Genomic DNA, 14,115 nt, shown 5'->3' with positions numbered 1-14,115 from the left:
GGTTCAAACAAGAGTAGGAAAACAAAGGAATACAAATCGAAATTAAGGAAGTGAAGTCATCTCTATTTGCAGATGGCAAGATGATATACATCAAAGACCCTAAAGTCCACTAATGGACTAAATGTCCATGCATTGAACTAAGTAGGAGTTGCCTCAAACACCCTTGGCTCCTGTGTATAGCGAGAAAGAGAAAAACTGAGTGAATAAAAGAAAGACAAATATGAAAGGATGGGGGCCAGGAGCCAAGCAGTCTAAGATGCATTTGTAGAGTTAAAAAAGGATAGAATTAAACACCCAAGCCCAAGGCAACAACAATGAAATCAAGATATGCTAATGTTAACAATCTAAACTTAAAATAGGCCTGTAATCCTAGAAGGTAGGTGGAGGGGCAAAAGGGTGGTAAGGGCTGCACTTGGGGAACTTGGTAGAGAGGGGTGGAAACTGGTGATGAGATTGTCCCTGATTCATTGTATGTCTGAAACTCAACAATGAAGGACTTCGTAAATCACAATGGTTAAATAAAATTAAAAAACAAAAAAAGAGCAAGGATTGTAAATTTTGTTTGTATTCTATGTTTTCCATCTAGAATAATTGCTCATTGTCTTAAAATAGATATTGCCAGTCTTTTATATCAATAATTGGAATATTTGACAACTAGTCTAGACCTCCTGGAAATTTTAGATAATGCCATTTCTTTTTTTGTTTTATTTTTCTTTTAATAGCTTATTAAAAAAAAGTTTATTGTGAATGGAGGACAGAACGATAGCACATTGGCAGGGCATTTGCCTTGCATGTGGCCAACCTGGGACGGACCCAGGTTTGATTCCCGGCATCCCATATTGTCCCCTGAGCCTGCCAAAAGTGATTTCTGAGAACAGAGATAGAAGTAACCCATAAGTGCTGCCAAATATAGCCCCCCAAAAAACCAAAGATAGATAGATAGATAGATAGATAGATAGATAGATAGATAGATAGATAGATAGATGATAAATAGATATAGATAAAATTAAATAAATAAAAAGATGTGAATGAAGAGAAATGGGGGGAGTATACATTCAAGAGAAAATACAGGCTTCCCCAGAATGGGAATAAACAAAGAAATATAGAGACAAGCAAGCAAGTAAGATATGTGTTCAAGAGAGAACATTGGCTTGAAGAGGGAACCAACAATGCCAACTTCTTAAATAAAAGTACAATTTGAAGAGAAGCAGGGCTAAGATATCAGAAAACAATGTTGGCGGGGGCAAGTAAGCACCAAACTCCTCTTCTTGGGCCTTCAAAACAGAATCAAGCACAAACTCGTATGTGGGATCTGATAAGAAAGTTCCCCAACCACAGGAACATGACCCCTTGGAAGCCAAACTCAACGTTAAGGCAAGAAAGTCAGGAACCAGGAGAGGAATGTGTTATGCTAAGATGCCATCTGAAGCCTAGGAAAAGGCAACAATAAACCTAGATCTGTGTCCCAGCCTTTCCTACTCTATCCTCAGAAAACATGATGCACAGCCTACTATACAACCACGCTACACTCACAGGGACCACTATAGCATATGTACTCTATCATTGACTGAAATGTCATTATGCCACAAGAAACTGTAGTCCCATTCTGTGTGTGTGTGTGTGTGGTGTGTGTGTGTGTTTTATGCATTTCTGACATCTTTTTTTCCCTTTTACCAATTATTTATTAATTGTATTAGCTTCAGATACAGTCAATTGATGTGGCATAGGTATTCCAAACAATGGTAAGCCAATATTGACATGTCCTTTCAATGATAAATAAATCTGTTTGACAAAAGTAAAAAATAAATATCAAGATAGAGTGAACATAGCATACTGTTTTTTTGATCATTATATTTAGTGTTTGAAGTACTTTGAGTCAAAATGTTCACTTATGTTAGTTAATAAGGAAAAGCAAGGTTGATCATTGATTTGGGCAATAGGGGAAAAGTCCTCCTAAAATACTTCATGATATCAATATTAGTACTTTTATTCTTTACTGAAATTTGTTTAAATTTTCTGTTCATATAAGATTATGGATGAAATAATTCATGAGTAATATTACTATAGTGAAAGATGTTTGTTCCAGAGTTGTTTAACCACATGCTCTAGATCATATCATAATACATACTCATATTTACAACAGACTTAGAGGTAAAATCAATGGAAGGAAAACATTTTGGATTGTCTAGAAGCACTATGAACTGAGACAGGAAGAAAATTAGTCACAAAGAGCGTCTAAAAACTGCAAATTTCAGAGAATAAAGAAGGTATCAGTGAAAAAGCTTGTGAGGTACCCTAGAAATTAGTTACTTGAACTGTGGGTCATGCATGACATATGGGGTAACTGTAGGATCAGGAAAAATTGTATTTGTAAAAGATTTCTGGATGCGTCATAATCAAAATGAATTTTAACAATAGATTCAACAATAGATATGGTACACGCACTGTACCTCTTTTAGATCCTCAGAACCCGTTATGTTTCTCAGATCCTGCCAGGAGTAATCCCTGATCACAGAGTCAGATAGAAACACTAAACACTGACAGCTATGAACGCAAAACCTAAAAAAGTATAAATAAATGCAAAACAATGGTAGGAGAGAGTGAGCTTAATTGGAGGATTAATTCTATATAGTAGAGAACAGTGAAAGAGATTCTAGAAAATATATCCCACCAGTGAGGGTCTAGATACCACACTACACCTGGCAGTATGGTCTGATTTCAGCAGAAGAACATGATCTTCACTGCAATAATGTCCTTATACACTACACCTGGCAGTATGGTCTGATGTCAGCAGAAGAACATGATCTTCACTGCAATAAAGGTTTTGGAGAACAGTAATATGTCTCAATAGAAGGAACAGAAAAGATTACATAAACAGGAGTAACCACAGGGAAGATGCATTTGTACCCTAGACATCCAAAAGAAGAACCACCACAAGAAGTACAGTGGCTATATCAAAGATGGAGAAATATTAGAGTTTGATTGTAATGAAGGAGGAAAAAGTTCAGAGGAAACAGTTGCTCCAGACCCTCGTGGATTCCTAGTGCAAGACCATAAATATGCAACACCCCAGAACCATTCCTCAGGCCAAATTCATTCCAGAGAGCCACCTCATAATTGCCTGCAGAATTAGCAAAATGCAGAGTTTGGGGTAAATTATGAGAACACCTGAGATCTCCCAAAAAACCAAGCCCAACAGCACTGAGCTGACCTCACTACTTGTAGAGATCTTAAGGATGACAAGCACAGTAGGCCAAATTTCCTGGGCATGGAGGAGTAGTGGAGACTGCAGAAACCTAGGTAAAAGAGAACAGGAGGACAAGTGAGGCAGAGCACATTGGGGCTTAGAGATCCTCATTCTGCAAGCCCCTCCTTATAAAGAGCCAAACAAATACTGAAAAACAAGAAGCTGGGAGGCATCTCCTTACCTAACTTGAAACTATACTATAAAGCCATAGTAATCAAAACAGCATGGTACTGGAACAGAGACAGGACCTCAGACCAGTGGGTCAGAACAGAATTCCCAGACATAAACTCCCAGGTCTATAGCCAACTAATATTTGATAAAAGAGGCAAGAATCTGAAGTGGAACAAAGAAAGCCTATTCAACAAATGGTGTTGGTACAACTGGAAAACCACATGTACGAAAGTGAAAATCAACCCATACCTTACTCCTTATACAAAAATCAACTCAAAATGGATCAAAGACCTTGAAATCAGACCCGAATCCATAAAGTTTATCGAGAATAAAATAGGCAGAACACTCGAAGACCTATATATCAAAAAGGTCTTTGAGAATGGAGCACCAATGGCAAGAACGTTAGCATCAAATATAAACAAATGGGACTACATCAAACTAAAAAGCTTCTGCATGGCAAAAGAAACCCAACTTAATGCAAGAAGACAGCTAACAGAATGGGAAAAAATCTTTTCACTCGACATATCAGATAAAGGCCTGATATCTAGAACATACAAAGCGCTCAGAAAGCTGACCCCCCCAAAACCAAACAAAGCTATAAAAAAATGGGAAGATGAAATGAATAGACACTTCTCTGAGGAAGACAGAAGGATGGCCAACAAACACCTGAAAACATGCTCACCTTCACTCATCATCAGGGAGATCCAAATCAAGACAACAATGAGATACCACCTTACACCAGTGAGGATGGCTCACATCAAAAATAATGGAAACAACCTTTGTTGGCGGGGATGCGGTATGAAAGGAACTCTCATCCACTGCTGGTGGGAATGCCCCCTAGTCCAACACCTATGGAGGAAAGTCTGGAGAGTGCTCAAAGAACTCAGAATTGAGCTGCCATTTGACCCAGCAATTGCTCTCCTAGGCATATACCCACAAGATGGAAGGACATTCATTCCAAAATACGTATGCACCCCACTATTTATCGCAGCACTCAGTATAATAGCCAAATCTTGGAACCAACCTAGATGTCCAACAACAGATGAATGGATCATTAAGATGTGGTACATATACACAATGGAATATTACATGGCAGTCAGAAATGATACAATCACAGACTTTGCAGCAATGTGGATGGACCTAGATCATGTTATGTTAAACGAAGTAAGTCAGAAGACAAAAGATAAACACAGAATGGTAGCACTATTCTGAAACACCTAGAACATATATTTTACACACAACTAATACCTAACAATCATATAACAGGGTTTAACAGGGTAGAAACTCCGAACACTGTAATAGTCAACATATACGTGGGAGCAGTGTCCAAAATACATGAAAAAGGAACAACGCAAACTCTTGACTGCACATTATACCACAAAGAAAACAGCAACAACAGAAACAGCAACATAGAGAGAACAGGTATGTAATCAGACTCCCACAACAAAAGCATTTCTGACATCTTAAGAGACTTGGCTAAGGAGAGATTGGGCTAGCAGTTTGGGATGCAGCATAGGCAAAGCTGGGAGTACAGTTTTTACATGTACTCCAATCTCTGAATTTAAAGCCCTAACCCTCACTTTAGGAAACCTCAAGTGAGAAAGCCTCATCTTTTCCTAACTCACAGCCAGTATCACCTTTCCTTAAATCATCCAATGTAATTATCAGACACCCAGATTGCCTTCGCTCCACCCAATCCTAGGCTGTTTGGCTCTGGCCTCATTTTGCCCTGTTGCTGTTTATTCTGCCCAAACTTAGTGCTTCCTCTTCATTATGTGGGGCAGGGGTGCTGCATTTCTAGAAGAATATAACCCAGTCTTCTTTCTAAGGGATTGACCTTTCATGTTACCACTCATTCAGCTCCAGAAATTAAATCTTCTGGGTCCAAAGCAAAGAACGCCTTTCCTTAATATCACTCCCTAAAATTGCTCCATGATTTCTAATTATTTTAAGGAAGTGCTTTGACATTTAGTTCTACTAGTTTTATACTTTTAGGTTGTCTAGTGCATCAACATAGTCATGCAATTGAGAACCTTAAGATATCTTTGAAGACTTCTTTTGTCTTGTACCATCTTGTTTGCTTCATGATTAAATTACAACTTTTCACTGCCTGCTACCATCATCAAACTACTTTTAGTCTCATAATTATGCAAAATCAAAATCAAAGTTGTCCTTCCTGTGGAACATAGCCATCATAGATCCCCAGGTTTCCCCAATTTCAATTCATTCCTTGGGTTCTCCAAACACAAATTCCCATGAGAGTAATCCATTTTCTAACTCTTTTCTATAACAAGACTGACAAGTGACAATTTCTGCTTGCCAATAAAAACCCAGGCACACTGCAGTCACTTCTGAAATAAAACTCTTTAGTCACTTACCTTCAGACAGTGAACCAAAATGGCAACCATCAGACCCCAAATACAACATTAGTGGAGCCTTATCATAGCCCTGTCTTGCTTGTTTATATACAATACTCACTAGTTATTTTTTATTAATTCCTAAGTAATACTGTAATATGTTGCCCCACAGCTAATTTTCAGTAAGCATAAAGAAAGTACTTTCTTCTTGTTGAATATTAGGTTGTGCATTCCACAATTCCGAGAGAGAAAAGGGAATATCATGCCCCCTGCCCGGGTATGAAAAGAGATGCTGCTCTGGTAGCAATTCTGGTAGCAATTCCTCACAATAAATAATCCACACTGTTATGAAGATTTTTAGCAGGCAAGAAACTTACACTGCAAGCTGTTCACCCACAAACCAGTTGTTCCACTACGTAGAACCATAAGCCTAGATGGCAGCTCTCAGCTCAAGCCTCCTGAGTAGCCTTTACTGAAATCAAAATAAATCCTACCCCAAGGGGAGGGGAAAAACCAGATGAGAAGGCAATGGGGGAACAATACCAAAGGAAGCCAATTGAGATACATATGAGGACTAATTTAAAAGTATCTACATCTCCCCTTCTTAATTCTATAAAAAATTAAAATAAAATGAAAATAAGTAATAGCCTAAAATAAAATAAATCCTTAGAACCTTTGAAAAGAAAAGGGGGAAAACTGAAACAAAATAAATATTAGAAATTTGCATAGGCACAGCAAAGGGAAAAAAAATGGAAGGAAAATCTTTAGGCCTAATAACAGGATGTCCTTACCCAAAAAAACATGAGTCAAAAAACCAACTATAGACTTCATAAAAGACTATTTTAAAACCCCCAACTTTTTTCTTTAAAGCTCCCAAAAAGTTTTTCTTTGAAGTATAGATAATGAAATCATGGTTCTCTGATCAAGGATCTGGAAGATTATGCAGATCTCATGAAGCAATCAGAGTATTACAAGTTCTGGAGGGCATGTCTTGCATACAGAGACCAGAATTTAATCCCTAGACCCTCATGGTTCCCAAACACAAGAGAACATTGAACTATCAGATCCAAATCAACTGGGCTGATTATTGCCAGAAGTGATCTCCAAGTTCTCTGGGGCCTGCTCAAGAGAATTCAAAAATGGAGAGGACATAAAAAGAGCTGAATTCTTACCTTCCCTAGGAAAACTCAGGGAAAGAATGAAATATAACTATAAGGTTCACTGTGGACTTCAAATTAGCTCCAAATTTCCACCAAGGTCAAAAGTTTTATAATTGGGAATCAAAAAGACAATAGAATAAGTAGGGTAATTGCTTTACATGTGGCTGACCCAAGTCCGATCCCCAGTACCCCATTTGGTACTCCAAGTTTTCCAGGAGTCATTTCTGAATATAGAGCCAGACCTATGCCCTAAGCACAACCAGATGTGACCCCAAAACAAAAAGGTTTATGATCATCATTAGTAAAATGAAGTCATTCTCATTTCTTAATGAAAACAAAGATTTTCAAAATACATTTTCAAGCAATGTGGCTCTTGAGAATTCATTAAAAATTTTAGTTTCAAGTTTCTTCCTAGACCATATCAATCAGATACTCTGAACCTGCAATCTCAGTTTAATAAACCCTTGTGTGGAGCCAGTAAAAAAAAAAATACACAAATTAGGTAGCATGAGTAGCATGCACCTGACCTGAGTTCAGTTCCTTGCACCACTAAGCACTTTGGAGTACATCATTAGTGGCCCCCAAACACTGCCAGTTGTGGCACAGATATCCCTCAGCATCCCAGGACCACAAAAGGGCCTACTGGTCCAGATGACTGGGAATCAGCTCTGAGGCTCCCAGACATCTTGAGCACTGCTTGGGCACCCTTCCCCCCAAAACAAGAAGCTAACAAGATCAGCCCAATCTACAACAACCTATATACAAAGGAGGCCTGTTACACTAGCGGTTCATGAGGCAAGTGGGGGAGATATGAGATGCATGCTGGGAATAGGTGTGGAGGGAGGACAACACTGGTGATGGAAATGGCCCTAATTCATTGTCACTATGTACCTTAAATATTATTGTGAAAGACTTGTAATTCACTTTGATCGTAATAAAGATTATTAAAAAAAATAAAAATAAAAAGCAAACAAGAATCACCCTTCCCCCTAAGCAAGGTTGTTTGGGAACTAGTATTTGCAAATTATGGTTAGAAGAGTTCATAAAAAAAAGGACACTCAGATCATGTATGTAATCAAGGTGTTTAAATAAAAAAAAATGGAAAAGGGGCTGGAGAGATAGCATGGAGGTAAAGCGTTTGCCTTTCATGCAAGAGGTCATCGGTTCGAATCCCAGCGTCCCATATGGTCCCCTGTGCCTGCCAGGAGCAATTTCTGAGCATGGAGCCAGGAGTAACCCCTGAGCACTGCCGGGTGTGACCCAAAAACCACAAAAAAAAAATAAATAAATAAAATAAAATAAAAAAAATAAAAAAAAATAAAAAAAAATGGAAAAAAAAAAGAGTAAATGTCTAATTGGGTGGTGGTTAAATAAATGATGAGAAATGGATAGTAAAAAAAAAAAAAGGACACTCAGAAATACTTCTGTGGGAATCTTGGAATTAAACAGCAATTTTCAGTCAAAAATGACAACATAAGGGGGCCGGAGAGATAGCATGGAGGTAAGCCATTTGCCTTGCATGCAGAAGGACTGTGGTTCGAATCCCTGTATTCCCTATGGTGACCCGAGCCTCCTGAGCATAGAGCCAGGAGTAACCACTGAACCTACTGGGTGTGACCCAAAAGCAAAAAAAAAAAAAAAAAAAAAGTTACTACATAAAATTGAGGCGGGATTAAGAAAAGAAGTAGAAAAATATGCAACAAAACTAAGAGTGGCTTGAAACAAGCTTCTGGTGATCTGCATATGCTAAATCAAGATTACCTTTAATAGATGGCATATAGTACTAGTTTTATGATACTTAGAAAAGGGACCAATATAAATGCTCTGAGCCAAATGCAAAAAAGTTCTTGAATCGCTCAAATCACTCAAATTCTTCCACCTTCCCAACTAGCCTCTGTACACTTTTTCTGAGAGTGAAACACTGAAACCACCTCTGCTAACTTCTCTTCCTGTCATTCCCATATCAATAACCACATCCTAAAAACACAAATTCTTCCTTCCTTACTTGTTCAATAAATCATTCATCTAAGAGTTACAGATTATTTACTAGATGGTATAAATTGACCAGGAAACATGATGGGGAGGGGAGTAATAAAAGAAGCTTTTGTAGAACTTATTTCTCAAGGAAAGAAAATAGAATAAGTAAATAAAGTGCAAAGAATGTTAGCTAGTAATGAGGATTAAGAAGAGTTAAGGCAGAATAGTGATCAGAAACTTTGGAGAGGACTGAAATATTTTTAATAGGGAATCTAAAGAAAACCTGCTTTCAAAGAGACCCTTTGTCTGATATCCTGATGAAATTGTGAATGGTAAGTGCAAAGATCGTAAGGTGGGAATATGCCAAGCATGTCTGAAAACCAGTAATAAACCCACTGAGTTTCAAACAGAAAGAGACCATAAAAGGAACTGCAAGAAGAGGAGAGTCAAAGAGATAACCAGGGGTTAGATTATAACTCTGTCTTTTGGTTTGATTTGGCTTTGGGTATTCATATTCAGTTTTGATCAGGCATACTCCTGGCTTTGTACTCATGTTCACTGTTGGCAGTACTGGGGGAAGCCTATGTACTGGCAGAAATTTAATATAGGTCAGCTACATGCAAGGCAAGCATTGTGTCCATTGTACCATCTATCTCTCTGGAGATCATAGCTCCAGTGTGCTATAGAGGGCAGGCACTTCTCTATGAGTGAGATGGGAGACCATAGGAGAGCAGGAATATTTTAATAAGGTTATCTGTACACTTAATTAAGAGCAACTAAAAGGGTACAAGGATACATGTTACACAGCTACTCTGCTTCCTTTCTCTACTAATAAAAAAACATCATCAATACCCCCCTGGAATTCTGTCCATAGCCTCCTACCCAAGACTTCTTTTCCACACCTAGCACTCCCTAATCTATCTATCTAATGGATTTGCTCAAAAATATCTTGATAAACCCACTAGAAAAGAATTCAATGAAAGACCAGACCTCCAGCTGTCCCTGCTTAAATACCTTATTCAACTTTTCCCACGTTCCCTCCTATGCCACAGGCATATATAGCCAACATATCCACACACAATACACTCATTCAGCATTTTCAAATGCTCAATTCAGAACTTCATAATCTTATTTCTCTAAAATGGTCCTGCTATCCCTACTCTAATTTCTAAATAAATCATGTCTTCCTAGATTCATCTCAAATCCTAGTTCTGGCATGAACCCTTTCCAGATCCCTCAACTAGAAGTGACTTCATTTACTTTGAACCATTCTTTATGGTCAAAAGGGAAAACTCTGGTTCAGAAGACAAACCATGGTTCACTCATCTATACATTTTCACAAGTACAGAAGCTTATATATGATGAAGAGTTCAATCTTGGTGTCCAGAGCGATGGCACAAGTGGTAAGGCCTCTCTCTACCTTGCCCGCACTAGCTTAGGACAGACCAAGGTTTGATCCCCAGCATCCCATATGGTCCCCCAAGCCAGGAGCGATTTCTGAATGCATAGCCAGGAGTAACCCCTGAGTGTCACCGGGTGTGGCCCAAACCTCCCCCCCCCCAAAAAAAAAAGAGTTTAATGTTGACCAGGTAAGCCTTTAGCAAATAAATTTCTGCAACTCTCACTGACCTACTCTTTAATTAGTTTATCATCTCTGACTATTATATCTAGTAGAGCCATAAAAAATCACATATTTTACTCTAACATCAACAAAACTCTAGCACAGAAAAAAAATCCATTTTTGAGGGCCAGAGTGATAGCACAGTGGTAGGAAATTTGCCTTGCATGCTGCCAAGACAGGACAGATCCTGGTTCAATCCCTGGCATCCCATAGGGTCCCCTGAGGCTGTCAGAAGTGATTTCTGAGTGCAGAGACAAGAGTAACTCCTGAGTGCCACCAGATGTGATCCAATAACAAACAAAAAATCCATTATATTTTGTTCTAATTAATAAAATGTTAACCAATAAAACTTAGAAGACTAAAGTAGAACACAATAGTTAAAACTTTCTTATATTCAACAGCTACCTAGTTTTCTATTCAGGAGGATGTCCAGCTAATTTTAGAATTTTGAAATGCTGACCCTCAAACCTCAGGAAAATTAATCGACTTAAATATTTTAAGTATTCATTTTCATTGGTAAGATTAGGATGCAATCAATGCTAATTTCTCTCTTGGAAGGTGATGTAGACATACATAGAATCCCCTTTGTGGTGTTTCAAAACATTCTTAGTCTTGCAAAATTTATAAAGATCTGAAAACAATGAGTCAGATTTTCCCAACATCTATCAATAAAATGTGGGGTAGCAAGTGGAACGAATAATAGTATCTGCAATAGCACCAACCAAAAGAACCCAAGTTATTTCCTTTTTTATAAAAAGTATAGAACTGAGACCAGAGAGATAACATGGAGGTAGGGTGTTTGCCTTGCTTGAAGAAGGTTAGTAGTTCGAATCCTGGCATCCCATCTGGTCCCCTGAGCCTGCCAAGAGCGATTTCTGAGTATAGAGCCAGGAGTAGTACCTGAGCACTGCCAGGTATGGCCCAAAAACCAAAAAAAAAAAGTATGAAACTATTTCTATCTTTAGATTCCTTGCCTAAAACAAATAATGTTGTAAAGCATATTTGAAGTATACAACAATAACATATTGGGTCCCAGATCCAATACTCCACAAATACCATGCCAATCATTTTCAATTATAGAAGTCAATAAATGTGATTCTTTCTAAAGGTAAACTTTATATTCTGTAAAGATCAAGTCACACTAACAACTTATGTTTTTCTTGAAACAAAGCATCTATTATTATGCAATGTGGTACTATAAATATCAAACACTTCCCATTAAAATAATTATATAGTTAAATGTATGTACAGATATCTGTATGTGTGTATCTATATCTTTAGGATCTAAATCAGTACTTTCAAATTATTTATGAAGAAGCACTATTTCATTATTACTATTCCAGTCTATCATGTACTAATACTTTTGTAAGGATAGTAAAAATCAGGGACCATAGAGACAGTTTAACTAGGTGAGAATATACCATGCCTCCAGGGTCCAAAGTTTAACTCTTATACTACAGAGTTCCCAAGCAGTAGCATTAAGAGCAATCCTTGAGCACTGCTGGGTGTGGGCCTCCAAATAACATATATTAAAAATGAATTAGAAAACGATTTTTAAGCATGTAAAATATCAAACCAACTTTTTCTTAGATTCAAGAGAAATAGAACACTGCGAAGTTTCTTAAACCCTTTCTCAACACTTCCTTACTAGTGGGACCTAGTAAACAACACAACAAGGACTACACTTTGAGTAGCACCAATCGAAAGTTTCATGCAATAATTCATTCAAAAATATACTTTACCTCTGACATCCTTTCCAAATCCCATAGAAGAAACTTTTTTGTCCACTTGTTCATTATTGTTTGACTTCTCTTTCATAACATCTTCATCACTAATGGCGTCAACAGAAAATTTTTTCTTCCTCTTTTTCTTGTGTCGAGGAGGAAGCTTTTTTGGAAAAGTAAACATTGGGAATATCACAAGAAACATTGCAATGGCACAAAGGAGGAATCCACTCCACCTGAAAAATTGGAAATGTGAGTAGCATTTATGGTCTTCATATAAACTGTGAAAACAAATCAGCAAAGTTGTTCATGAGCAATTGCTCCATGTAAAACTTTTTTACTACCATCAACTGTATGGCAGTAAGAAATTGGGTAAAATAGGAAAATATTGGGGTCTTCTCTTTCCATGATATCAATGAGAAATCTACCAAATGACTTTACTAGTAGCATAAAAGATATTAAAATCAGCAGGTTGGCTGATTTTATTCAAGGTAAGTATTTCTGAGCATTTCAAGGTTAGTTTTATAATTAATATTGTCAATCCTTCTCTATAATGTACATTTTACAACAAATCATTAATGCAAACTTAATAGAAAAAGAATATAAACTTATATACTATTTGGAGGTCTAATTAATATATAAACATTTTTATTCTTAGAAGAAAATTATTAACAGTATCTCAAGTGAAATGTATTTAACATGATAAAAGAATTCAAATTTTATTTTGCAAGCATTTAAGAAATGAATTGGCCCTTCTGAAACCTAATTCTAAATTCTAAGAGTAATTCTAACAGAAATACATAAGTCTTCCTCAACTCTATTTTGCTATAGCTCCTATAAACTTTTGGAGAGTGATTGTATTTTCTTTTTTTATGCTATAGAGATGTATTTCGGAAATCCCAGGATAACTTGGGGGTTGGGACCATCCCTGGCAACCATATGATGAGATGAAATTTTTTAATCCAGACATCAGTTTACCTTACTGGTAATAAGAGGGTTTGGAGACTGCACTTAATTACCTGAGGCCAATAATTTAATCATTCATGCCTGTATAAAGGACTCTCAACAAATTTCCAATAGATTTATTGGGAAGCTAATGATTGTTGGTCCTGCTGGCTCTATTCTGTTAATTAAAAAAGTTTGTTTAAAAAAATTTAATAGAAGAAAAAATTTAAATTAAGAATTTTTTGGTAGATGAATTTATGGGAAGTATGACTACTGTGAGATGTAAAGACATAGAAGTAACTATCCTATATATTTAACACATTTGCCTCTTCCTAAGTGGTACTAGCTTCAGGTCTTGCATGCTTAGAGGATCAAAAGCAGGCCTACAAAACACATAGCTCAGAGTTATCTCTCCAGCCCTGAATTATATTTTTTATGTTAAATTGGCCATTTAATAAGAAAAAGTTCTTTGAGCCGCTCTCAAATGAATGAAACCTGAAGAGGAGGGATTCTAAGATGTTTTCATTCTATAGCCAGTTAATCACTATAGACTGACAGTCAGCCTATGAGTTCTATGTGGCAAACAACATATAATGGGAAGGATCAAATACACTTGATGGTAGATAGACAGAATATAATGAAGTTGAATGGTAGGACATTCAGTGGTGTGAGAGTATTCCTTGGGGTGGGGTGAAATACATTAAAAGTGTCATTAGAATCTCCAGTTCATTGAAAGTGTCATTAGAATTTCTAGTTCTTTTTTGTTGTTTGTTTGCTTGCTTGCTTGATTAGAGATCACACCCAATGGTGCTCATAGGTTACTCCTGGCTCTGCAGAAATTGCTCCTGGCAGGCTCGGGGGACCATACGGGATGCTGGGAATGGAACTCAGTTTCATCCTGGGTCGGCCATGT

The 14,115-nt window shown here is 37.3% G+C and overlaps 1 protein-coding gene across 3 annotated transcripts in view; it reads right to left on the bottom strand.

The window, feature by feature from the left end:
- Positions 1 to 14,115, bottom strand: part of SLCO5A1 (solute carrier organic anion transporter family member 5A1) — a 173,708-nt gene that overhangs the window by 76,919 nt on the left and 82,674 nt on the right. For all 3 annotated transcript variants that reach the window (XM_049781805.1, XM_049781806.1, XM_049781807.1), the window contains exon 3: positions 12,276 to 12,493. In XM_049781805.1, the coding sequence (XP_049637762.1) occupies positions 12,276 to 12,493 (218 nt within the window). The remainder of the gene's footprint in view (positions 1 to 12,275; positions 12,494 to 14,115) is intronic.

The sequence above is a fragment of the Suncus etruscus genome, chromosome 10 (genome assembly GCF_024139225.1).
Source record: "Suncus etruscus isolate mSunEtr1 chromosome 10, mSunEtr1.pri.cur, whole genome shotgun sequence".
NCBI lineage: Eukaryota > Metazoa > Chordata > Mammalia > Eulipotyphla > Soricidae > Suncus > Suncus etruscus.
This window is presented reverse-complemented; position numbering and strand designations above follow the sequence as displayed.